The sequence below is a fragment of the Pseudopodoces humilis genome, chromosome 9 (genome assembly GCF_049639895.1).
Source record: "Pseudopodoces humilis isolate 2021_Gansu_Grassland_sample_001 chromosome 9, ASM4963989v1, whole genome shotgun sequence".
Lineage (NCBI taxonomy): Eukaryota > Metazoa > Chordata > Aves > Passeriformes > Paridae > Pseudopodoces > Pseudopodoces humilis.
In genome coordinates, this window is record NC_142208.1 from 31,438,750 (window position 1) to 31,465,882 (window position 27,133).

The window sequence follows — 27,133 nt, forward strand, 5'->3', positions numbered from 1 at the left end:
AATTACTATGTAAAGAAGAAACCTAAAAGGGAGACTGCAAGTCTCTACTTCATTCCCAGTTTCTCTTGTTCGAATTCACAGAAAAATAATTTACAGTCATGAGCCAAAAGCTATGTAGAATCATACTTCTCATTATTTATTTTATCATTAATTTATTCAAATTGTTTGTATGATCACCCAGAACTTTATTCTCCATATGTCCTCAGCGAGAACTATTGGAGCTGTCTGGAATGAAGTCTCTCCCACTGGGTATCTTGGATACTTGAGAGGTTTTGGTGGCTTTAATGGCATTACTGACTATGCAGTTAAACAGCTGAAAGCTTGCTATTTGCTTTTTCTATAGCAGTATCATATATCTATAGTGTATCATTATATTTACAGAAGAGGATAAAGTGCCTTGATGTACTTTGCATTCTTGCTCAGCAGTGGTTTAAATGAACAATAAGATGTGAAAGAGGACATCCAGTTAATCACCCCTAAAAAAGAAGAAGTTAACATCTCTGAACGTCTTTAGTTCACATCCATTTGCTGTGCATCAGTCCTGAGCACTCAGTGTTGGTGAGTAGTTGTGGATCAGAAGTGGAATTAGAAGTTCATCCACTGCACATTCTGTTTTCCCTCTGAAAGATCACATTTCTATTCCTTTCAGCTCTTCCAGTGATCCTTATCATTGTTCAAAACCTTTCCTCATCTCCTCCCTATTCCTCTGATGAATTTTCAGTATGTATTCACCTGGCTTGTGCACCCCGATTTTCACCCTATCTGACTCTGAAAACCACTCCGTTTTGGGTTTTTTTCAACCAATTTGGTGACACAGCCCTCATTTCCTCTTTTTATGAATCTATCCTTATCTTCAGCTGCCTTAAAGTATCTATTTCCTTTAGGCATTTCATTTATTGCTTGGTTTTCTGATGTCAAGAGAATGGATGGAAAACTGTCAAGAAGAGGTTCTGTTTTTATTGTGCAATAAAAGCTCCAAAAAGACCCTTCTTACAGAGTCCAAATTCAACAAAGCAAGAAAATAACCAAATTCCTCAAAAAACATAAGCAGCAGCATGTTGCCCAAGGATACAGAGTGAAAACATATCATTAGCAAAAATAACTAAAATTAATGAACCTAGTAGCTGCTCAGGTTCTTACAAAATTGATCTCCAGAGGTGCAGATAACATAGTCCTCAAATAATGACAAAGAGAAGGGAACAAAAAAGCTCTTTACTTCTCCAAACAGGTATTTTTCAGTTTTAAGAGCAGAGAGAGATCTTTTGGGACAAGACAGTTTCAAGAAATAAGTTACAATGTTACGGTGACTTGGAAGTGGCTGTGAGTGATGTACTGTGCTTCAAGAGCAGATTTCTTTAGAAGAGAGTGGGAAAAGGCATCAGCTGTAGGTTGTTTCTTGAGTTCCCACTTGCACAAATGTATTTGTGATTAGAATGAAAAGAGGGAAAAGGAGGACCAACATTAATGCATCTTCTGTGACAAAGTGACACTGCAGCAGTGTAAAAGCGAGTCGCTGGCATTACATTCTTGCCATCTCTGGCCACCTAGTGGCATCCTTTTCTCCACTAAATAAAACAAACAAACCATTATTATTTCAAAGAAAAACGAACACCTCAACAACAGCTCATGTACGTTAAATAATGAGCTTGCAAGTACATAATTCTTGTTATCTTATTAATGCCTGGGCACAGAAAATTGTTTTAGAAGCTTCACAGAATCACACAGGCTGGAAAAGACCTTTGACATTATCGAGCAACCTCAGTGCTCCTGCACAGGGATGTGTCATCCCAGGTGGCTTTGCCTGGTAGTGAGTGACAACCTGGGGACAGTTGGAGGATGGGTTGGTGCCTTGTGGTGCAAAGTGTGCTGCTGATGCTGCTGCTGTTGAGGCCTGCCACTGTGTTTTGTCACTGAAGCGGTGACACTACAGTGAAAAATGTCCTGCAGCATCCTAGAGATGGGACAGGGGGCCCTTTTCCCAGACAGCTGTCCCAGGTTGCAGCCCGACAAGCAGCACAAGTCCCTGGAGCTGGAGTCTCTGGCATCCCGCGGCTCCTTCCCCGTCCCAGCCAGGGATGAGCAGCCAAGAGCAGCACCGTGTCCCTGGCCATGGGGGCAGCTCTGGGGGTCCCTCCTCTGTCAAACCCTGGGTTCCTCGGTGCAAGCCACAATGCTGCTGGGACAGTCCGGCAGGGCCACAGAGATACGAGGGGTCTGGAGCATCTCTCTGATGAGGAGAGACTGAGAGTGGATCCCACTAACGCATATAAATATCTCTAAGGGGTGTCAGAGGACGGCCCCAGGCTCTTCACTGGTAGCGACAGGATAAGGAGCAACGGCCACAAACTGAGATACAAGAAGTTCCACCTCAGCATGAAGGAGAACTTGAAAGTGAAGACTGAAAGTGGAAGAGCGCTGGAACAGCTGAACAGGGCGGGCGTGGAGTGTTTCTGGAGACATCCCAACCCCACCTGGACGCGATCCTGCGCCACCTGCCGCGGATGATCCCCAGAGGTCCCTGCCAAGCCGAACCCTTCTGAGATCCGCGTGTGCCCCTGACCCAGCACAGCCGGGCCGGGGCCGGGGCAGAGCAGGGCGGCGGAACCGCCGTTCCCGGGCCGCGGGGCCCCGGCGGAGCGGGGAGCGGCGGCGGCGCCGGGGCGGCGCTTCCTGCGGGGCGGCGCCGGCAGGGCCGCGGGCACGGCACCGGCGGCCGGGGCGGGGGCGGCCCCGCTGGGCTCCGCTCCGGGCTCCCCCCGGCCTCGCCATGCAGCGCTTCACCGTCAACATCAAGCTGCCGGCGCGGACCCTGACGGGCGCCCTGAGCGCGCCCAACCGGGGCGCGGCGGATTGGTGAGGGCCGGGGTGAGGGCCGGGCCGCGGGCGGGCGGGGGTCCCGGGTCCCCCCCCGTGGCTCCTTGGCCGCGGCCACGGGTCGGGCTTGGCTCTGCCCCGGCCCTGCCTCCCCTTGCGAGCGGGTGTCCTTAGAGCCCCCGAGCAGCGCCGGGGGTCGGGGCTGGGATAGCGATGGATCCGTCCCCTGGAGAGGCCGGCGCAGCGCGGGCGGGGAGCCCGGGGGCTGTTGCCTCTGGCCGGCGCTGGGCACGGACAAAGCCGTGCCCACGGACGAGCGAGGCCCGGCCCCTCCCGGCAGTGACATGTGGGTGCCACTGAAGCAGAGTAGGTTGAGATTAGATATCAGGAAGCAATCGTTCCCTGTGGGGGTGGAGAGGCCCTGGCACAGGTTCACAGAGGAGCTGTGGCTGCCCCTGGATCCTTGGAAGTGCCCAAGGCCAGGTTGGACGGGGCTTGGAGCTGCTTGGGATAATGGAAGATGTCATTGCCCAAGGCAGAGGATGGAACGGGATAATCCTTAAGGTCCCTTCCATCCTAAACTATTCTATGATTCTGTATTTAACTTCTCCTGAAGTCAGACAGTCCTCAGCAGATCTTCACTATTACTGTAATAATTGTTTACATGCTCCTTTTTTGTCTGTAAATAAATAAGTAAATAAACAAAAAGATAAGCAATTAATTGTATCATTTGAAATATATTTCTTACCTGTGTTCTTAAATCTAAAATTTGGGAACACTCTTAATGAATTCCTGTCTGATGTTTTAAACTTACAGAAGATTCTGAGAGGGACACAAAGAGATGCTTTGTGGTGGCTTAGGGTTCCAGCAGACAGTGCAATATTATTTTATAATGGTTTTAGGTTACTAAATAGTATTTACCATCTGATAAACATCAAATACGGTGTCTAGTAGCATGCATTCAACTTACCAAAAAACCCTCTCATTCCTGATGTGAAGAGCTTTTGTTCTGATGTACTTCTTGATGATGTTCTGTGCTTTTCCAGGGGCTGGCAAGGTTTGATTGCCTATGGATGCCATTCCCTCGTGCTTGTAGTGGATGCCAACTCTGCTCAGACCTTGCAGGTTTTGGAAAGACATAAAGCCAGTGTTGTGAAGGTGAGATGTACCTGGTTTATTGTATATTACTTGGTTCTGGGGTTTATGTTATCCTTCTAAATCACTGTAAATATCTGACGTGATATCTGAAATATCATCTAAATCACTGTAAACAGCTTGGCGTGATGTATCATGTGATTTTCACATGAAATCTGATGTAAAATACATGTATTTTATGTGATCTTTTGCAGTTAAGTCACATCATGCATGCTGAAGTTTGTGTTAGGGTTGATGGTGTGTATCTTGCTAAAAAATATAGAATATAAAAGAATATCTGGAAACATTTGTTAGCGTTACAGAACATAGATATGTTTCTAGGAAGGCTGTTAACAGAAGAGGATACCAAATGGATGTTACATAATACCAAATGGATCTCTTTGCTGCTGCCTTTTCTCCCTGTTGTGGAAGTGCACCATTTGTCTAGAAAGTTACTTTTAACCTTTTTCTTCTTTTCTTACTTAGAAAAGGAACAATTGCAGACAAAATGGAGCATTTATGGCTAAAATTTTAGTTTAAGTGTAGGGTACCTGTACTTTCTTTGGAAGTCCTTGATTTGAAATTGCAGAGTTTGGCTTTGGGTAGATGGTAGAACAGGATGTATTTCTTTGATTTATCATTTCTTTGATCGTGGGCAATGACAGATTCACTTAGGGTTCAGAGGATTGTTTGGCTGGCAGATGTGTTTCATGGCCCTTGGCACAAGTGCTGTATTTAGTAGAAGGCAATCAATAATTTATGGAGAATAATAGGGTCTTGGGTAGTGAGGTTTTGGTGGGATTTTTTTGTAGTAGAAGAAAAAGGTTCAATGTGCCTTCTGCTTTAACATTTTCACTTAGCTTAGGTAAAAATTGTAGCCATTTTGATCCATGCAGTGATGGCATTTTAGTGTGTTTTGGATACATTCACTAGTTTTGAGAAGTTACATAATTTCAACAGGAAACCAAGTGCTAAAGCCCAATAATTTATAAGGTAATTTTTTCAAAGCCACTACCTGAAGCTTTGTGCACAAAAGCAGACTGGAAGAAAATGGCTAATTTATGAGGTGGAAGAATAAAAAAAAATCCCTTGTACATTAAGAAATAGGCATTATATGAGAAATTATTCTGAGGCCATGGTCATTGCAGATACCTTTACATCTCTAAGAAATTTTCTTCAATTCCTAGATCAGTTTTTTTAAACAGTTTGTAAATGCTAAGAGCATAAATAAGCTGGAGTGGCTGTGTAAGTCTGACTTAAACTCCTTGGAGTAGAGGCTCACACCAGCAAACTCAGGCCACTGGGGATCTCCCCAAAAAATGTGTGCTTGTGTCAGTTCAGAAAAATTCCAAAACACACCACATCTGTTATGAAGAAAACAAAGAAGAAAGCAATTGTTTCATAATGCTTTTGCAGTCTATTTTGCTATTTTCCTTTAAAAAACATCCTCTCCTTTGGCTGCAGTTGCAGCTGTGTCTGGAATAGGTAAAAGCTTCCCTGAAAATGGATCCATGTTAGTTGTCCATCTGTCCAAAAGGTCTCTGTGGGGGACTGATGACTTTGTGTGGAGTGGATTATATCTGATTTTACCTTTACAAAGATTATTGAAATCGTGCTTCTTCAGAAGAAAATCTAATTACAAGAGAAGCTTTTTGATCCGTCACAAAAATGAGAGGATTGACATGACATTTGTATTCTTTTTGATGCATTAATAAACAGTGAAAAGGAGGCTTTATAAATGAGGTGGTATGGATTGTGAAAATTAAAAAAGTCACCTCTGGTTCCTGTTTCTGACTGATGCTGCTGTATTTTGAAGTCAAGTAGACAGTGAGTAATACTGCTAGAAAATAATTTCTCTTAGCTGAATGTCAGGTCCTGTGTGGGGACTTGTTGGATCAGTGTGACTGCAGAGAGGAAAGAGGCTCATGGTGTGGGAGCACCACATGGGCTCTGAGTACAGCTGATCATGTAAAGATCTCCTTTTTTTGTTGTTCTGAACTTGGTGACATCTCCTCCCTTGAGAAAGGATGTTTTCCAGACTTGGAATTTGCTTTGGGGTATTATACATTTAACTGAGAAATAAATAGCTTTGTATGTTTTTGCAGTTACAGTTAAACAGCGACCTGCAGATATCCTCAGGGGCAGTTCTTTCTTGGAACAGCAGGGAAGCAGGAATTGCAAAAATGAAATTTTAGGTAGAGTCTCTCAAGAATTCTTTGTGATTCTGATAGAAACATGCTTTGAGTTTATAGCTAGAGCTAGAGATTGTGTGCTGTGCCTGTGTTACATTTGTTTAATTTATTCGGCTGGTTTGTGAAGCACATCCTGCTCACACCTCTGAGAGGGGCAGCACAGAGGTGTCAGCAGGGCTCTGAATGCTGCTGTAAATCTGGATCATGGTGAAAAGAAAGTGGTGACTAATGATAGTCTTGTCTCAGTTTTCAAATGTCACATTTTCAGTACCTGCAGAAAGTCCTGTGTTTGCCTCACCCTTTCTGTGACAGGCAGTGACAGCACACAGGATGGAATTTTTGTAGCAGGTGACTTCCCATTATCTTAGCAATAATGTTTCTTCATTCTGCCGGTGTCTGCAGTCTCTCCTTGGGCAGAAGTTCACCTTAAAAGCAGATAGCAAAAAACAGCTCCATGTGGGATAGATAAGAAGTCAGTGTTATCCATCCCCTTGTAATCTGGGAGTTGTAGACAGAGTGTTTTCAGATCTCAAGACACAGATTTCTCATAAGTATTGCCAATTTGCAAGCCTGTGCAGCTTGAAATCCCAAACTGCAAAGTGGTGTCTGGAAATCAGAGGTAGTAATGTGCTGAAAATAACCAAAAAGGTAGCAAATGTCAACAGTAACTTGTTTCTGTTTTGTTATGAGACAACACATAAATTACAGACTAATCTTACTTCCTCACCTATACCACAATATATTTGTCAGATTATGAAAATTACATGTTTTAGGATGTGTATAAAAATGGAACGATAACTCAGCTTTCATTTGATTGGAAGTCAGTAAGTTTAGGTTTGTGGGTGCCCACAGAACCTTAAACATTGCCATTTGGTTTCCTCTAAATATTTGAGTAAATTCTCTATATACATAGTGTACATTGTTGTAGTTACCTTCAGGAGCAAGGGTTGTTGATTTATGTAATTTGAGGATATCAGCCATGCAGTCATGCAGCACAGTGCTGACCTACCTTAAATTTATATAAGTGATGGTGGCTTAAAGGTATGTTATGGGTGCTCTTGGCATTAACTATTACCATGCTTCTTTACTGAGTTCATTATCTGAAAAATATGAGCTATGGTGTCTGTACCATATATTTGTCTCCTTTAACTGATTCCCATGTGTATTTTCAGGTTAAATGGGCTAAGGAAAATTACCACCACAATATTGGCTCTCCATATTCCTTACGTTTGGCTTCTGCTGATGCCACAGGGAAAATCATTGTGTGGGATGTGGCAACAGGAACAGCTCGCTGTGAAATACAGGAGCATTCAAAGCCCATCCAAGGTAATGACAGTGCCTGGTGTTTATATGGGAGTTATTTTATGGAGCATTGTGTACAAATCCATCACCTGCCTTTTATAAACTGTGCTCAGTTCTGACAGGGAATTTTCCTGCTGGGATTACCAGCCCTCTGTATGTTTGCTTGTTTGTTTTATGAGTAAATGTAAGATTTACTGTCCCCCAGAGGAATGCTGTGAGATTTAATTCATTATGGTGATGTTTTCCAAGATCTTGTGACAGAAAGGTAGAATCTATTTTTATGAATGTTATTGATTGACATCATAACGTTTACTATGTCAAGAACATCTTCCTGCTCCTCAGCTGGAGTTGGGTTTTTTTGGGGCATTTCAGTGATTTTAAAAACTTGTGATGATGCTTATGTTATACCTGGTGGGCTTTTAAAATCTATTACATAAAAGTCCTCTTATGAAATTAGGTTGTTTCATTTTTGTTATTACTCTGTTTTATAAATCCCATTAAAGAAAATGCAACATTTTAAATGATACTGGGCCACTGAAAATTTGTCAATTGACTACAGTTGGTTTTAGTTTTACTACTTTTTGTTTGCGTGTGCATTATAAATTGGGTTTTGTTTACTCCTGACACCAATTCACTGAAGGTTTAAAGAAGTCCTTACCATGCCATTTGAAGATCTTTTATTTTCTGTGAAACCAGGAAAAGCTCTTACCAGCTCTGAAAGGGTTTTATACTCAGTATTATACTCAGTCTCATTTTACCCTTCAGCTTAGAACTGATTAAAAGATTTAGTGGAGAAGAGTGAAGATTAGAGTGGAGAAGACATTTTTGTCCAGGCCCAAACTGATACCATCCCAAATATTAATTTTGTTCCCCATTTCTTTTGACAGACATGCAGTGGCTGTGGAATCAAGATGCTTCCAGAGATTTACTGCTTGCAGTTCACCCACCAAATTACATTGTACTGTGGAATGCAGACACAGGCACCAAACTTTGGAAGAAAAGTTATGCTGAAAATATCCTGTCTTTTTCATTTGACCCCTTTGATCCCTCACATCTAGCTCGTAAGTTTATATGTAAACTAAAATCCAGAGGGGCCTGGATATGTGTGACCAGGAAAATTGTTAAACTGGAATGTAAATGTTGAAATTGAAAGTAAAGGACTGGAGAGAATAATGTCAGAAATGCCAATAAGAAGTCAGAAAGCAAAGACAGGGAGCCTTTGGCCAGTATGGAATCTTGTTTCACAAGTTGCTGTTGGGTGGGGAGGGGAAAGCAGGTATGAGTGGAGAAGTTAGAGATTTAAAGATCTGAAAATAAATACCTGAGACTTCACAACAGGAATTGTGAAGTGTGTAGAGGGAGCTGGAGAAAGCCAAGGATAGAGAGCCCTGTGAAATATAAAAGGCTATAAAGGGATGAGTGCTGAGGGAGAAGCCATTGAGATGAGTAGACCAAGAATAAAAATTATTTCCAACAGAAAAGATTTCAGAGGACTCAGTGTGAGATCAGTACCAGAAGTGATTCAGATGTCAAGGAGGATGTAGTGCGGATTTATTAATTTTAGCAGAAAGAAACTGAGAGAAATAGAAGAGTCACCATTTTATTCTTGAATTTAGCTTCATCACTCCTGATCTGTAATGAGAAAGTACAGTTGCCAGTCTTTGTAGTTTGGGCATTTTTTTACCTGCCATATCATTCAGCCTTCTATAAACACTGCAGCTGTACAGCTGAGCTTTGTGCTGCAACATAAATAATGTGAATTAATGATTATTTGGGCAATGCTCTGCATGAGTACAAAAAATGGTGATACAGTCAGTATGTATTCTGTCTTCAATTTGCATTGTGAATCTTAAAGAAAAACGGTGAGAGAGAATAACTCAGCTTCTGCCTGTAATACAGTAGCTTTTAATATAAACCTAATTTTGAAAAGTTGAGTTTTTTGGATATTAATTGGTTTTAATGGACCATCTGCTGCTCTTTCAGTTAGAAAGTGCTGGCAGTCTAGAATTATGAGTTTTCTATCTGATACAGTATTACCAAAGTTATTAACATTTCTCCTCACCAAAATGTCATTAAAATGGAATGCCACAATCAAATTGCAGACTGAACTGTGCTATTTTTCTTTCTTGGTCCAGTGCTCACCAGTGAAGGAATAGTGTTCATCTCTGACTTCTCCCCTTCCAAAGCTCCTGCCAGCTCAGGGAAGAAAGTTTACATCTCCAGTCCCCATTCCAGTCCTTCTCACAACAAACTGGCTGCTGCTACAGGGGCCAAAAAGGCCCTTGATAAAGTAAAAATCCTAATCAGTAATGAAAAACCAAGGTAAGTTACAAATCTTTCTTCTCAGATAATGCTTTTTATACCTGATTTTATCAATGTACTTAAGTTAAAGCCTGTAAGGTAATACACACAATAGTATAAGAATTGAAGTAAACAGTGTGACTGAGGGTAATTTCCCATGAATGCCAGTAAATGTCAGGGCAGTCAGCGCTGTTCCTAAGTGAATTGCTTTGGATTTGAGATGTGCAAGAGTTACACTTATTCCATTTGAATGAAGTACAATTTTTAAAATTGCTCTATAATCTTATTTAGACAAAAGTCAACAGAATGTGTTTTTGGAAGTCAGTGATGCTTTGCACTGCTCTGACAGGTAAATGGAAATCTGCAGTTGCCTTGTGATCAAAATAGAGGTTACTTGAAAAAATGCAGTTGCAGGAAAAATGAAACTGTTAATTTTATTTTGAACTTGATCTCTTCATTGACACAACCTGATAAAAGTTCATGTCTGATTTTACAGTGCTGAATCTGTAACACTCAACGACTGTCTTCAGTTGTCATATTTGCCTTCCAAAAGAAACTACATGCTCTTACTGTATCCCAGGGAAATTCTGATTCTTGACTTGGAAGTGAATCAGACAGTTGGTGTGATTGCCATTGAAAGGACAGGAGTGCCTTTCATACAGGTGAGGAAGATTTGATTGTGTTTGATCATTGTAACAGCAAACAATTCAATCAAAACCTTTCAATTATTTTTTCCAATTAATTGACTTCCTTGGTCACAAATCCTGTAGCTGAAGAAATCCATGGAAGTGTTGCCTTAATGGTAACATTTTTAATGATTTGCTTAAACATCAGGGATTGTAGGCTCCCTTGCAAGTGTCCTTTTCAAAGGGGTAAGATTTTGAATGTGCAATCTAACAGCCATCTCTTTGCCCAGGTAATCCCTTGTTTTCAGAGGGATGGGTTATTTTGCCTACACGAAAATGGTTGTATCACGTTAAGGGTTCGCAGATCCAACTGCAGCATCACTGCAACTCCAAATGAGGAGCCAGGTGAGTTTTACATCAGAAATGTCCAGAAATTAACGTTGATGCATTTTAATTAATAGTTTAACACCAGTAATGACCATCATGCCTCATAAAAGATGGTGAATCTAGTGCCCTTCTAGTGTTTTGTCCCTTATATGTTGGATTTAAATTTAAATTTATGCTGTGTTTTCCCAAAACAAATTCACAAAACAAATCCAAAACTGAAAAGTTTTTTAATTCCCTAATAGTAAGTGTGAAATAGGTTATATTAATTCCCTGAATATCCTTTTATTGCTAAATAATACTTAAATTAGTAAGTGGCTTAAAAGTCACTACAACATACAATAATGTTTTAAATAAAATATTAGTGTGTTCTTTTTATCTTTAAGAAGAAAAAACGTTTTTTAGGCAAACACAAGATTTTGGAAGTAACTTGGTCAATTGGAAAAATTGATTTTAGACCTGAGATATGGGCTTAAATTTAGTTTCAAATCTGAATTATTAAAACTTTGTTTCATGAAATATTATTAGGAATGGTCTTTTAAATCTAATGGTGGAGACTGGAAAAAAGGGACTGTGAGTTTTGTTTGTTCATTTTGCTTTGGGCAGTTGGCTAATTTCTAGTGAGCTACATTAGTGGCTTCCAAGTTTACCAATAAACCTGGAATTTTGGATTGTGGAGAGCAGATGAAGGTTCTGCCCAGCTATGAAACAGTTTCTGTTTTAGGTTTTGCAAGATTCATATGGAATAATATATTACAAAGACAAAGTTACATTTTGGAGAACTTTCCTGATCTTTGTTGTGTACAGCAAGATCAAGAGAGTGTTGTTTTTGATTGCTTTTCCTAATTGTTGCACAGGAAGCACATGGATTTCTATCAAAGTGCTCAGTCATGCTTCACATTTCCCTCTGTTGCTCACATCCCATGTTTTTCACTCTGTTTGTTCTCTGTACAGATCCAGAGCCAGTTCAGGAGCTGGTTTATGATTTAAGAAGTCAGTGTGATGCCATCAGGGTGACCAAAACAGTTCGACCCTTCAGCATGGTGTGCTGCCCAGTGAATGAGAATGCTGCAGCTCTCATAGTCAGTGATGGCAGGGTGATGATCTGGGAATTAAAATCCAGCATCTCAGGCAGAAATGTGCGGAACAGGTAATGGGATTTACTTCTCTTACCAAAGTTTCTTTTTTTTTCCAAGTGGTATTCGGTATTTCATTGTATTTTAAAGGCAACAGTGATCCTTCTGTGTCTGGAAGTGTTTCATTTGCAGTACATGTGTGTGAGTGAAGGAGGAGGAACAAACTGTGCCATCCAGATAGATCAGTTCCCTTTCTTTGGGGAAGTGCAGGAACTGTATTTACTCTTTTTTTTTTTTTTTAAAGGAAGTTCCATCCTGACTGTCTTGACTAAGAAAACAAAAGATAGAATTACTATTCTCTTTATTTTGGGGGATTGTTTTTCTCTCTTTGGCTTTCTTCAGATCATCTCATTTTCCTTAGGAATGGATCCCTCAATTACTGTCACAGCCTTTTGGTGTAAGGGCCAAAATGAGTCTCTAAAGAACTACACTTTTAGTAGGGGAATGGCTTTCTTCTGGATTTGTGTGTATTTGGCACTATTCCAGCTGCACAGCAGGTGACTGGAATACGGTGGTATAAACAATGTTTTTATACACACAGCTTTTAGAATTTTAGATTTGGAGCAGTCTCTCCAAATACTGTGTGAAGTGATACAGTGCTTTGAACAGTCAATGTACAAAGGCTGTTCTGCTGCAATAACCCTTTAAAGCATTATGGAATAAAATAAATAACTTACTGCCATAAAAGAAATAGAATTCTTTCACATGTCAGTAGTACCAGATTTTCAGCATAGATCCTCTTGTTGCTCGTCAGAAATTTAGTGTTTTTATTCTTAGAGTGCTAGATGGATTCTTTGTGCTGCATATCCAGGAAAGCTGTTTAGAATCCAAATGTTCTTGTTTTTTACTTCTTCTTTTCTTAAAAATTATTTCTAAAGCACTGATCTTTGTCAGGAAAAATGAAATATTATAAGAGCCAGGTGGGTCTGTGCTCTTTGCTGATGACACAGAGGCGCCCCAGCCCAGCAGGACACGGCTGCAGGGGCAGTTTGAGTCCCTTGGGGGTGGAGATTGTCCCTGCATGGGGAACTTGTTTTCATTTCTTCTGCAGCAGCTCCAGTGCATCACCTCTGTATTCCCCAGTCTCCTTCTGTGGAATCCCTGTAGGAACATTCCAAAATAAACTTCCAGACCTCTCATTAGACAACATGATTGGTAAGAATTTCTTTCATTGATACCACAGCTATTAATTTCTTGTGGCTTTGAATCATTGTACATATTACCTGACTTGAGAACTTAAAATATTTGTTAGAATTATTTCTAATAGTAACTCTGAAATAGAAGATTTCCTGTTTGCTAAAGAAATTATCAACTGAATCCTCTTGAGGATTTTATCTTGACCACCAATGTTCCAAATTCATTTTATTTGAGGAAAAGAAGTATTTTAAAATGGAATTTGGATAAAACACTTTTTGATTTTTTGTTACTAATCTTAGAAGCCAATTTATCTGACACATAATTTCACATTTCTCTTTGTGAAACCAGCAACCAGTCTTCAGGAAAGTTTAATCATGCAAAGCTCAAGAGGAAGAAATGTGTCTTATGCATTGTTTGTAATTCTTCATTATAGAAATTTCTGTCTGAAAACCTTCTATAACATCTCCAATTAAAGTTTCATACTAACAAGAACTTTAATTTTTAAGCAGGGCAAGGTGCAAGCTCTGGAGAAGAGTTAAGGAATTCATTTCTGCAGGAAGTGCATCTCAAATTCCTGCTGACAGGACTTCTGTCAGGGCTGCCTCTGCCCCCGTTCGCCATCCGCATGTGCCCGCCCCTCACAACCAAAAACATCAAACAGTATGAGCCCATCCTTGCTGTTGGTGAGTGCCTTGAGCAGCTTATTCATTGCTCTGGAAAGAACAGATCCTGTATTAAATACAAATATAGTTAATAGTACAGAGAAAAAATAAATCTGTCTGTTGAGCCAATGTAATTTATAGTGACCCTTGTATTGGTTTGGTTCTGTGAGTCTTTGGGTTCTTTTTGCCTGCCTTGGGTTTAAGCAATGCTGCCTGAAAAATGCAATTTCATAGCAAGTTTTTATTTATCCTGTTATTTTCTGTGATGTTGGTTTGCTGATACACTCAGCATTTTACATGTTGCTCTCACTTAATTCTGAATTCTGGGAAATAGGGACTTCTGCAGCCCTGCATTCCTAGAACAAGTAAATGGACTTTACAGAGACTTCATTTTTGCTCTGACATGAATTCCTAAAATTACACTTGCAAAATTACTTTTTCTGGATGAATCTACTCTGTCTTACCACAAATGTAGTTAAACTCATCTAGCTATTACATCTAGCTATTAGAATAGTTGCCAGCACCTGATGTATTAACTCAGAATTTTCCCTATTGAAAGCTGATTTTTCTGGCATCCTCTTTCAGAGTTGTGCTGTAAACCAGGGGCAGTCCATCACAACATGATGTGGTGCTGCTAAAATGTAACTTGTGGTTTTCCATGAGCTACAACTGTTAAAAAAGGTGAAATATTAAGATTAGAAAATAACTAAGTGTGACGTGCATTTACAGCAAGATCTTTTTAAACTTAACATACCTGAATGGCTCTTTAGGTATCCCCTGTTGTATTTCATAGGCTTGATATGAATATAAAGAAGTGTCTAATGGAAAATTGTAAGTTTCAGTGTTTCAGAAGGTTTTTGATGTAATTGAAGCTCAAAGCTACTAAGTTACTGGCTTCTAATTTGAAAGAACTCATTATTTCAGGATGAGAAAGCAGAATTGCTTTAATGATTCCATAAAACCTACCCAAGATTCTCCCCTGGCATTATTTGGGATAACAGTTAAAACATTTCCTTGAGGCATTTACTCATCTCCAGTAATCAAAGCAAAAAGAAACATTCTTTTCTTCTTCAGCTGGGTGGGTGTGTTGTAGAAATGTGAGAAGAATAATCAGATTTTCTACAGCCTCTTCAAAAAGGTTTGGGAAGGTGTCTTGATCCAAGTAGATATCAGTGGCTGCAGAGGGTTTAGTATTTGGGATTTAAGTTCTAGAAATTAACATAGTTTTTGTAAAATTGTAAAATATAATAGTTACAGGTATCTAAAAATGAGAGAGAGAGAAATACCTGTAAATCCTGCATTTTCACTAAAGCATGGAAGAATAAAAACGTGTGCCTGTATTTTTTTAATCATTTTTTATAGGTACAAGCAATGGCTCTGTCCTGGTGTTTCACCTTACAAGTGGACTCCTCCACAAAGAGTTAAGCATCCATTCCTGTGAAGTCAAGTAAGATTTTCATTTAAATTCCTGCTATAATCCTTCTAGGAAACAAATGTTGAGACACCTGAGTTGTGTTACCCAGCAGTGTGGGTGTCTTGCCTTGCTGTTAATGGAATCAGGAAAATTGCCTGTTGAGTGCTTTACCCTGACACTGCCTTTGCTGTGTAAGAGCTGTAACACCCTGACAAAACTGTAATGAAAATTACATTTAAGGAAATACTGGAATTGCATCTGTGCCTGCTGATCTGGGATGCATATGAACTACTTCCAGTCTCTTCAGGGCACTGCAGGACAAAGAAGTCTTTTTAGGACAAGGAACTTTATTTATTTTGTATCTATTGGGATTGAGTCCTTTGAGATAGTGCTGGTTGATATGTCAGGGTTTATTTACTTTATCCCCTTGGGGCTGAAATTGCTGTTGAGAGTTCTAGTTCTAAGAGAAGTAAAGATAATTTTTTAAAGACTGAATATAGGAATAGGTATTTATCCATCCTAAGAAGGAGCAGAGTAAGTTTTAAAGGTTTTGTGATGTGTGTTTGTGTGTACACAATGGCAGAACTTTCTGAATAACTGATGGCACAGATATTCAAGGTGGTGCTTGCTGGTTACATATTGCCAGGTAGATTTAAGCATGAAAAAAAATACTTATTTCTAGTACTAATATTAGTAAATATTTGCATCAAAATTGTGTCATAAAGCCTTCATCTGGTTAAGGTCTGCATTTTACTGTGCATTCTGCAAAAAATTATGTACAGGTTACTGAGAATAGGCAGCTCTGAGAGTTCATCATGGAAACCTGCTTGGAATCTACCAACAAAATGAAATAACTTCAAGTTTGTGGTGTGATTACTTGGCACTGTAAGAGTAGAATTCCCCTTTCTTTTCTAAATCATTTCAATCTCTTGATTTCATACCATTGACTACACATGAAATTATTTTCATTTGACTTTCCCTTATGCAGCACAAGAGGAGAGTCCTTTTATATTACAGCAATTACAGAACTCAAAATGAAAAGCCCTATTCGCATTTCACATGTGAAAAAAAAAGTTAAGACGGAGGGGGAGGAAGAAATAAACACAGTTTTGAAAAAAAGCTTTGTGCATTACTAGAAGTATTGTTAGTTTGGGTTTTTCAATTTTGTAAAGGGTTTGCAGCTTTTGAGAAACTTTAATATGTTGTCTTTTTAGCAAATGTCCTCAACAAGTCTTTTTAGAATTCATATAAAATGTTTGTGAATTCTATTTAGCCATAAGCTGTTATCAGGGTAAGTCTTTTAAATATTTGTTATAGATTCCTCAATTGTCTGAGTGACTTTCTACATAATTTTTACAAGTTCAAGGGAATGCTTCAAGCAATTTAGTTTAATACATGGAGATTCTTTTCTTTTTTTAATTGATTTTCCTGGAGTGCAAAAGTTTTTCTTCCATTGGGAATTTTTACCTCTAAAATATTGGACACATTGAATAATGCCTCTGTTTCCATTTTATCTTGAAGAGCACCTTCAGGGACCATCATTATTTTAGTAGTAATTGAGAGTACCCTGAAATTATAACTCAAGGCCAGCAGAGTTCTCAGTGCTCTGTATTTAGAAGAGAACGTAATAAAAATAAGGCAATTTTCCTTTACAAATTAAATGTTCTAAATTAATGGGCACTGAGTTGTTTGGGTGTTATTATAGTTGTTAGCAATTATGATTTTTGTTTTTATTGAAATCAAAGTGTTCTACATATGTAGTCATGTGCTGATTTTTGTGTTTGCTTAGTTTTTTATTTAAACTTTGAAATTCCATTGGGACTAGAAGGAGGAAGAATCACTTTTCTGTCCTTCCTTTTAAGATAATCCATACTTGTGGGTAACATTGCATATTTATTTTATTTATGGCTATTATTTAGCTTTCACTATTTGTTTAGAATTATAGAAGTAAATACTTTGCTGTTGAGTTTAATTTCATTTTTATAAGGAGATTGAGGCAAGAAGCAGCAGAAATGCTTAAAGCACACAAAGAGGGAAAGTCAGGCCACAGCCAGGAGTGCAAGGGAGGGGGGAAAATCAAGAATTTTGGGATTTTGGCTTGGTAGAAACTGGGAGCAGGAGGTCAGGATTCCTTCAGGACAGAGAAATGCAAATCATTCTTATTACTAACAGAAACTGGAAGAACCATGAAATAACCAAGTCTGATAGCTGTGGACAGTAGGCAGTACAGGAGAAAACAAAACATCTTCAGTGCAGAGAAAAATATATTTGATACGTGCAAATAAAATGCCTGCAGTGCAGCTTTCAGTTCAGAGACACATTTGCAGTTCTCAGTGCAGCTTTTGCTTATTCTGGTAGGGAAATAGCTGTGACTGGAGCAGTGCTGCTCATTCTTTTTCACTGAAGCTCGGCAAGTTCAAGGCTACAACAGCTTTTATTTTGAAAATTAAAATCTCACTGACTGTAACAAGAATGTCTATGGCCTGCAGGCACGACTTGAAAATTACTACATTACATCCAAATTTTAGCAGTTGAATTGAAGCTGTTTTAGCATTTGAATTTCAGCTGACTGCACTTTGGGAAACTGCCTTGCAAACATTCATCACCTCTTTAAAAAAACTTTCCTTGAATAGAGAAATCAGAGTGAAAAATATCTGCCACCACTTTGGGAGCACATATGGTTTAATTTCCCATTTTGCCTTTCTTTTTTTTTCACAATCCTTAAATTTAAGTAGCAGCTGCCATGTCATAAAGACACAACAATCTATTCTCAAGCAGAAATGTAATTTGTGTTTTTATCCACTTCAGTGCACTTTGTGATTTGTTTGCATTGGAAACATTAATCAGAACAACTGAGTGTCACTCCTGAAGTACCTGAGACAAGTTGAATGTATAGAATCTCTAAATGTTACATTTTAGAAGAGTGGATTCAGTCTGAGAAGTGGTTGGCAGCTGAATGTAACTCTTAATTCTGGTAGGCAAAGATGATTTTTATAAGGAAATTTTTGCTATTTCAGTAGGGAACTTGAATTAGGGAATTTGAACCACTGTCTTCAAATTCTCAATTTCTGTGTATGACAGTGACAAAAATGATGTTGTTTCAGGTGCAAGCAGTTAGCTGAGCTAAGGTTTACTTTTGATTTTGAGTGTCTTGGGTTTGTGTAGATTTTTATTGGTATTGACAAATGGCCAGGCAGCAGCAGAGAAGTGCCCTGGTAAATCTGAGCTGATGAAGGAAGTGTAAAAATGTGGAAAATGCTTCAGGTCTTTACAGGAGAATGGTGAATAACTACCAGCAATAACAATGCATTAGGAGTGGACATTTTCCAAAAACCATAGCTGAGTAACAGAAATGGAAAGGTGTCAGAATTCATATTTCTTCCATTTCAGAAAGCTCCCTGGGTTTATGACCCTTTGGAGACTTGCAATGTCACCCATTACTGCAGTTTTAGATTTCTACTCAATCATGCCTGAAATGTTTCAATTAATAATTGAATACTTCTCATTTTGATTGAAATTAATGGTTGAACTTCCATAGGTCCTGCTGGGAAAAAGACTGGACCATAAATTTTTAAATTTTTTGTGGACTTAGGAATAAAGCTTCCCATGTTTTTAAAGCTTGAACTAAAATAATATAAATACAGCTGTAAATTGTAGGTGCAAAATATTATGGGAGTGCTTTTTGGTTTCACCCATGTACATTGTATTTAGGAAACTTCTGCTTAATGCAGTGTTAGTTGGATTTACTGACAGTAAATCATAAATACTGTTATTTATCTTTCTCAAACTGCACATATATTCTTGCAAAGCACATAGTTGATGTAACAGAATACTTGTCCTGGGAACAGTTCTTAAGTAATCTGTGTTTGAAGGCTTTGAAGAAACCTTAAATCCTTTTATCTGTGTTAAAATGAAGTTGAGCACGTGTGTATTAGAGCTCACTTTTCATTAGAAGAGCTCCCTGATTTATTTTGCAGATAAAGCAGTTTTTGCAGGCACCAAGTGTGTGTGGGAAATGGGGCTGGAGAAGGGTCTTGTTTAGGATCAGGCCCACCCAGTGCCACTTTCTGCCCCTTTTGCCCTGTGGTGTATTTCAGGAATTGGCTGAGAATCCATCTGTGCTGCCAATATGTTCTGAGCACTGGAACTTTACATCCTTGCAGCACTGCAACGTGATTTGCTTGGGAGCTGCTTTGGTGTGATCTAAAAGATCAAAAACAAACAAAAAAAAGACCAGGTTTTTGGTTCTTTTGTGAAATCTCTTCAGGGCCTCTCTTTTTATATCATCTTTACTTCTCCTCTCTCTGGACTGACAGAATTAAGTCTACCCACTCTGCCTCCCACATGAGTATTTCCTGTGTGCTGGGAAATCGGAGTTGTTTGATAGTAACCACTGATTTGATCAGAGCAGGGCTTTTAGTTCACGCTAGTGCTGAGTATCTGTGAGGGCTTTCTGCAAAAGTTAGCAGTGTTTCTACCTGAATTTTTTATTTTAACCAAAGTAGAGCTAATGCAGTCTGAAAAGAAAGCTGCTCTTAAATTTAATTCAGTAACTTTATATTCACACCGTAGTTGTTAATGTGTAGCTTCTTGTTATGCTTAAATATTATGTTCTCATAAAGTGCAGAAAGTTATATCTGTGCTGGGTTTTTTAAGAATATACATTAAAAAAAATACTTCTAGCAATTCAAGTATTTTGGCTGATATGCTCCATGTATTTCCTTCTGATCACAGGGGAATTGAGTGGATAAGCTTGAGTGGGTTCATTTCCTTTGCCACATCAACACCCAACAATCTGGGGCTGGTCAGGAATGAGCTGCAGCTGGTGGACCTTCCAACAGGTTTGTGTTTCCTGAGAAGTCTGCTCCAGGAGCTGATAGATTTGCTGGGGAGTGACAAGTTCTGATTTATTTTCTTCTGTTGTCATGACAAAATAAAATAATAGAGGAGCTTTAACTGTTTCTGCTCTTCTTTGTGAAGCCACAAAGATGTGTTTTGTCTGGTGCTCTGCAGACAGACTTGAACCAACCTTTGCAAAAACATCTTGGCCTTATTAAAAGAATAATAAATATAGCAGAGGGTTTGGAAGTAGCCACACAGGGTATTAGTGGTGAATTTTGTTCACAAACTGCACATACTTCCAGATTTCCAAATGTGTTTTGTCATAGTCTGCACCCACTGTTTCGTGTGCCCCTGAAATGGTGTTGAACCATTTGTTGTGGCTTGTTTCAGCAACAGGTCAGGCACATGGTCAGGATTTGAGTGTGAATGAGTGCAAAAGGGATTTTAAACAATAAAATCTGATACTTTTATAAAGAATTGGAAAGGTTAAAAAGTAAATAACTATTAAAAGATACTATTGATAGCAAAGTTAACAGGTTACATGTGTTTTTTCAACTAATTTGGCCTCATAATGGATTATAAATATATTTGTAATGAACTCAATATTTGCACAATACAAAGAGGTAGAACTGGGGAGATTAGACAGCACAGAACAGGAAGCACTTCAATAATTTTAAATTATTTTTAAATATGAAAAGCTGGAGCCACTTAAGTTCTCATTGAAGAGCCTAAATCTTGCAGCACATGGCTAGTTCTTTATATAAAGTGATTTTTTTTCCCCAGTTTTTTTAAGCTTATGGAAAAATCTCAGTTGTTGTATTTCCAAGGTGCTGCATAGAGAAGCTATTCTTGTAGCATAATATTATTGTAAAGTTTTTTCATATAATGTTTTTTGTTCATCTGTTTAAAACCAAAACAGAAAAGATTGAGAAATTAATCTCATGTAAAATGGGAATCTGACTTTTCACTCAGCTTTTGAATCAGTGTAGAACATTTATAGACAGAAGTCATAAAAGATTCAGAATTTCTGCAGGCAACCAAGTTTCGAGTAAATATGAATACCTGAGACCTTAGCATTTGGTTTGCTTAAAAATGGTACATTTCCTCTTTGAAAGCTTTCAAGAAAGCTGTAGCAATTTAACTGTTTGATTTTTGCTTCTTCCCTCTTTGGAGGGAAGTTTGGAGCCCAGCTTTCTATTTTAGGCATAGGCAAACTCTGCTGATTCAGATTTACTTTGACAAAATTCAGATGTATGTTTCTGAACAAAAATATGAAAGAAAATCGCTAAGATGTTGAAAATAGAGGAGAAAGAATTCCAGCAGCCTCTGACAGGAGAGCTCTAACTCATATTCTTGATAACTGGATTTATTCATGTAGCTGGCTTAAGTAATTTAGCAGTGAGCTACAAGAGGAGTTAAAGTTTATAGCTTGAATTTTCCTTGAAAGCTAAGGAGAATGAACTTGCATAGAAGATGCTGTTTGTAGGTCATTATTTATTTTAGTGATAGCTCTAACACCTGTAATTCTGCAACACTTCCTACAGCTGGATGAAAATTTTGCTGGGGATGAGATTATAAACTCTTAAGATTTACTATTTTAGCTGGAAAGGAAGAGAGAATGGTTCTGATTTCTCTTATCAAACTTGAAATCTATTAATAAATTTCCTCTTTGGAGAATGGAGAGAATCTCTCATTGGTTTTGAGTGGAAAATAATAACACTTGGAACTCTCTATATTTATGTAATCCTGATGCATCCATTTGAGTTGTGCTCTGGAAGTGAGTCAGGAGTTAGATTTGACAGTAGAGTTTATAATATATTTAATGTAAACTTTGAAATTATAATGATAAACTCTGAAATGCAGTAAAATGAAATGCAGTAAAACTTTGACAATGACAAGAGTAACATTAGAGATGACTGGTGATTTGGAGATGTGCTGGTTTGGTTTGTAAACTGGTTCTTTTTATAAGCTATTTCTCTATTTCTCTTTAGTTTATTGACTGTTTCTGTTCTCCCCCTGTTTTGTGCTCCAGGCAGGAGCATTGCATTCCGTGGGGAGCGAGGCAATGACGAGCCAGCCATCGAAATGATAAAGGTGTCTCATTTGAAGTGAGTGCATCAGCCTTGGGAAGTTTATAAATTTCACTGTACTGCATGAAAATCCTCATAACATCATAGACATTCCAAGAAAAAAAGCACTTCAGAGTATATAGAAAAATATTCAGCAGCATCAAGAGGAAAATGCTTCCAAATATTAATTCCAAGTGCGAAAGCTGTGAATGTTTCTGTGGTTGACTTCGTCACTTCAGGATCCAACCACATTGCAAAATCAATAATTAATATTTTATTTCTGACAGGAGTTGTTTTTACTGAACAGACTTTTTGATAATATTAAGGAGAAAAAAAGTGCTGAACTTTTTTTTCAACTTTGATTCTGTTATGAGTTAATTGTCTTTTCCATAACTTAGGCCTTACTTAAAACTAGGAAGTTTGGCATTACAGATTGGATGATTATTCATATTTATTTAGCTTTTGTAAGTATTTCACACCTTTATAATAATTTTCTGCTGGAAAACCAGATGTGAGATATAGTTGTTTGGAAAGTCAGCTGATAAATGACCAAGTTGTTTCCTTTCCAGTTCTCATTCTTTTGAGCTGAAGCCTGTGAAAGGAGGCTCTGATCTTCATTGTATCAAAAATAATTGTAGTACTCTGGGAAACCACTTTCTTTTACAAATGAAATTAAAGTAGTCTTGAATTTGATTGGGTATTTTCTCTAAATCTTCAAAGCTTCTTCTTTACAGTGGAGGAAAAAATTAATGTCCTCTAGCTTGCACAGGAATATTTTTGCATGTAGGAATTCCAGAGAATTTGGAAGAGTTCAGCCACATAATATTCTTAATAATGCATTAAAAATTAAGAACAGCCATGGGCTGAGATGAAGAGGCTGGAGAGTGTTGAGTGAGACAAGAAAGGAGGCTCACTTGCAGAGAGATGAATGCTTTAGAGGACAAACTGCTGCACGGCCTCTCTATTTTCAAGTTAAATGTGAAAAGCGGAAGATTAAAGGTGTTTACACTCACCCAGCTCCACAGATGAGCCATCTGAAGACATGAATGACAAGTGGTTTAGTGTGAGATGATTTTATGCTCATTTATCCCTGGGTTAGGAAGTGGCATGCATCTGCAGGAGGGAAAAAACTCTGTCCAGCCTGCAGTCTTGTGTGTTTTTCTGGTGTTTTGTGCCATCAACTCAGGCTGAACATGGTGAGATCAGAGTTGCTGCTGCTCTCTCTGAATTATTCCCCTTGTCTCCTCCACAGTAATTGTGCAGAACCACCTGTCAGAAATTTCTCATTCTGTTAGCTTTGAAAAGAACTCTTTTTCAGACATTCTTTTGCTCCTCAGTAACTCAAGGGAATCACAAGCTTCAGAGGGGATTTAATTTGCTCTGCTAACTCTTGAGGGCCTCCAGAGTGCTGGTGTGAACAACATGTGTGAAGTAAAATGCTCAAAGGACTCTTGCTGAAGTAAATTCTCATTTGTTTCAGGCAGTATCTAGCTGTGGTATTTAAAGATAAACCACTGGAGATCTGGGATGTCAGAACTTGCACTCTGCTCAGGGAAATGTCTAAAAACTTCCCTACAGCCACTGCTTTGGTAAGGAGTAAATTCTGTTACCTTTGAATAAATGTAATACATTGAAATAGTATAAAATCTCTGAGCAATTTTGCAGCAAGTGTTACTGTAGCTGTAGCATATACAGAGAAATGCTTTAACCAAATGGAGGCAGGAAAAAAGGAGGTTATGGTGCAGAAATCTGCTCTGTGCCTTGGGTGATGGACGGAGGTACTACAGAAAGCAATCTCCTTGGGAATCATTATAAAGCCCCAGTAAATTCAGGGAATAAACCTTTGTCTTTTCCATTTTTCCTGGGCCATTTTCCACAGGAGTGGTCACCTTCCCATAACCTAAAAAGCCTGAGGAAGAAGCAGTTGGCAGCCAGGGAGGCCATGGCCCGGCAGACAGTGGCATCAGACACTGAAGTCAGCAGTGTGGAATCCTCTGTGATCAGGTATCCCTGCTCCTGGTGGAATCCTGTGCTACAGCAGGTGTTGTTTTTCCACCATGTGCCCTTTTTCTAATGAGAATAATATTTTAGAACAGATTCTTGAGCACATAGCAAGCAAAACAACTTTATGGGCCTCCCTTTAGTTTTTATATGTGGGACTTTGATACATCTGTTTCTCTCAGGGATGTCTGTGGCAGTCCATTGGTTACCTGGTTCTTTTAGTGAAGCTGTTACTTGCCCTTGGACATTTCCAGAAGAGTAGAAGTAATAAATAGTTAACTGTTCAATAAAATGGTTAGAAGGATATATGCTTTTTTTTTATTTTTTTCCCTGTTTCTGTGCATTATTAGGTTGAATTTGTTTTGCAATTCTGATTTCAAGAAACAAATAATTGTGTCTCATTATGTTCTTTTTAAAGCTTGTTGCAGGAAGCTGAAAGTAAATCAGAGCTGAGCCAGAACATCTCTGCCAGAGAGCACTTTGTGTTTACAGGTGCTGATGGGCAGGTTTATCATCTCACAGTAGAGGGAAACTCAGTAAAAGACAGTGCAAGAATTCCTCCAGATGTGAGTTCCAGTTTTTCTTTATCATTGATGCTTTATTGTTTTTGCTCAGCTTTGATTGCCAGAGGAAAATTTGGGATAAGCTTTGTAGCATCAAAAGGTCAGTAATGTAGTACTTTGAAATCTGAAATCTGAATTCCAACTTAAAACCTGATAGCAATTCTGTTTTCACAGTCTTATATGTAACTTCTCCTGTTTTAACTGAGTAGAATTTGGTCTACCAAGTTGTATAATATTTTTTTTTAATGAATACCAATGTTGAAATATTTATTCATGTGTTTGAGTCTATTTATTAATCCCAAGATATTTTTCTGCTTCTTAAATACTTTCAGGGAAGTATGGGTAGCATTACTTGTATTGCCTGGAAAGGGGATATCCTGGTTCTTGGAGATGTTGATGGAAATTTAAACTTCTGGGATTTGAAAGCTAGAGTATCCAGGTATGAATGCAAATTAACTCTGTCAAACATGAGATGATGAGTATTAGAATGTGGAATGTTTCCATCCTTCTTCATTTTTGTTCTTCACTGTAGGGAAAGATACACGTTTTTTGGAATAAAAGTTTAGAAAATGTCTACTGTGTCACAGTTCCCTACATTTAATCTCTTGTGTTTTCAGAAGAATTAACATTTAATCATGGTTTTAAAACCAGCTGGATATAATTTTCTCACATTAAATCTGCAATGGGTTCTGCAATTAAATATTGTAGTATTTATTTCAAGCATTTAATAATTTTTGTTTACTAAATTGACAATCTGGACAGCCATTTGTGTCTGCATATAGAGAGATTGTTCTCCTCAGTCTGTGCAGTACCAGGATCTGCAAAGTTGCTGGACAGGATTCAATTTCCTGCAATATTGGGTATAGAATGATAGATCCTAATCTTGTCTTTTCTTAGGGGGATTCCGACACACCGGAGCTGGGTGAAAAAAATACGGTTTGCCCCAGGGAAAGGAAATCAGAAACTTCTTGCAATGTACAACGATGGGGCAGAAATCTGGGATTCAAAAGAGGTAAGTGGCTGTGGGTTTAATAGGCACTTCTCTTCAAAGCCCACACCTCACCTCTGAAAATCAGGATGAGTCAGGGATTAAGTTTTACTGAGTCAGGATTTCTTGCTGGCAGCTGTATGATAAAGTCATATGGCTTTTCTCAGAAGACTTTTATTCCCTATAAAGCATTTTTGAGCTGCCATCAATGAGAAGTGTCTTCTACTGTTAAAGCTGACACTATCTGAGATCCTCTTTGTAATGGTTTTGAGGCAGACCTTGAAAATCTAAGGGGGAGTCACCATCGTGAGACTTTAATCCATGGACAAGAGATTGCTTTCACTGCAGGTTTCTTTGTGTATGGTCAATAGATTTAATTAAATAAACCAGAAAACGTTGTTCATTAACATTGTCTAGCTTCTCTTCGTACTCAGAAACTCTGTAGTTATGGTCACAAACCTTTTGGGTTTTGCTTTGTAGGTCTTTCAGGGGATTATAGGACCATGGGGAAGGAAATATAATTGTACTGTTTTAACTGCTGGAATAAGTTCAGGGTATCAGGGTATGAAACGGGAATTTTAATTTTTTTCCTGTTCACTTTGTAAAGAGCACCAGTTCCAAATTCAGACTCTTAATTAGTGAAATATGAAACTCCACTGATGATAAGAATGGGCAGCAGATAGGAACAACTACTGTGAATTACATAAGCTGAGTAGGATATTACCCAATGAGTCTCTCCTTGAAGCACATTTGAATAGTTTTGATGCCACAGGATACTCCTCCTGTAGCTGTTCCCTCTTCTTTTTCTAGGATAAAGGAGTTTCCTACGTGAAAGCATTTAAAATTAAATTCACATTTTCAGTCCAAAGTCTTTTGGAATATCTGTAATAATATTTTATAGTCTCAGTTCTATTATACATCTAATCCTGTCCTGTTAAAAAAGATAACAAGAAGGCAGCTGTACACTGTGCTCAAAAGGATTTTTTTCTCAGCTCTAAATTGGGAAATAGTATTGTTCCAGGGCAACCATGTGATCTCTCCATGGTTTCTAAATTCCCACTCTCCAGAAAAGACCATTATTGAAATGATTTATGGCTAACTTCACCTTTCATCGTGAATTTTGTGCTGTGCCTCCTGGGTGTGTGACACAGCCTCACACGGGGTGATGGAGAGGCTGCTAAAAATAAAAAATTACTGAACTTTACCAGGTACAAATGGTGAGCAGTTTAAGAAGCGGGAGAAATGTGAATTTCCGGATCTTGGATGTGGACTGGTGCACGTCAGACAAAGTGGTGCTGGCATCAGATGATGGATGCATCCGAGTGCTGGACTTATCCATGAAACCCTCGTGCTTCAGGATGGATGAACAGGATTTAATAGGTATGCTCATGTCTTTTCTGCTACCCACTGCTTGAGACTTCTGCACTCCCCTTTGGAAAGTGGAGCTCAGCACTTCTGTTAGAACAGGGAATTGTCACATGTGGAGATTTTGGTGCCTTTTCACTGATTTTCATAGATACAGGTAATTTTTTTATGCTTAGGGCATATGTATGGTTTTTTTAATACAA

The 27,133-nt window shown here is 38.6% G+C and overlaps 1 protein-coding gene across 4 annotated transcripts in view; it reads left to right on the forward strand.

Annotated features, from left to right (window-relative positions):
* Positions 1–2,712: 2,712 nt before the first annotated feature.
* Positions 2,713–27,133, forward strand: part of WDR11 (WD repeat domain 11) — a 34,646-nt gene continuing 10,225 nt past the window's right edge. The window contains exons 1-19 of one of the 4 annotated variants that reach the window (XM_014250464.2): positions 2,713–2,853; positions 3,861–3,972; positions 7,313–7,466; positions 8,330–8,503; positions 9,578–9,764; positions 10,240–10,405; positions 10,660–10,774; positions 11,708–11,903; positions 12,941–13,044; positions 13,533–13,709; positions 15,051–15,135; positions 19,837–19,943; positions 21,977–22,052; positions 23,494–23,602; positions 23,893–24,017; positions 24,433–24,580; positions 24,910–25,016; positions 25,475–25,589; positions 26,774–26,945. In XM_014250464.2, the coding sequence (XP_014105939.2) occupies positions 2,768–2,853; positions 3,861–3,972; positions 7,313–7,466; positions 8,330–8,503; positions 9,578–9,764; positions 10,240–10,405; positions 10,660–10,774; positions 11,708–11,903; positions 12,941–13,044; positions 13,533–13,709; positions 15,051–15,135; positions 19,837–19,943; positions 21,977–22,052; positions 23,494–23,602; positions 23,893–24,017; positions 24,433–24,580; positions 24,910–25,016; positions 25,475–25,589; positions 26,774–26,945 (2,515 nt within the window). In that variant the 5' untranslated portion in view covers positions 2,713–2,767. The remainder of the gene's footprint in view (positions 2,854–3,860; positions 3,973–7,312; positions 7,467–8,329; positions 8,504–9,577; positions 9,765–10,239; positions 10,406–10,659; positions 10,775–11,707; positions 11,904–12,940; positions 13,045–13,532; positions 13,710–15,050; positions 15,136–19,836; positions 19,944–21,976; positions 22,053–23,493; positions 23,603–23,892; positions 24,018–24,432; positions 24,581–24,909; positions 25,017–25,474; positions 25,590–26,773; positions 26,946–27,133) is intronic. The other 3 variants (XM_005520804.3, XM_088059840.1, XM_014250465.2) reach the window with 3 other exon arrangements.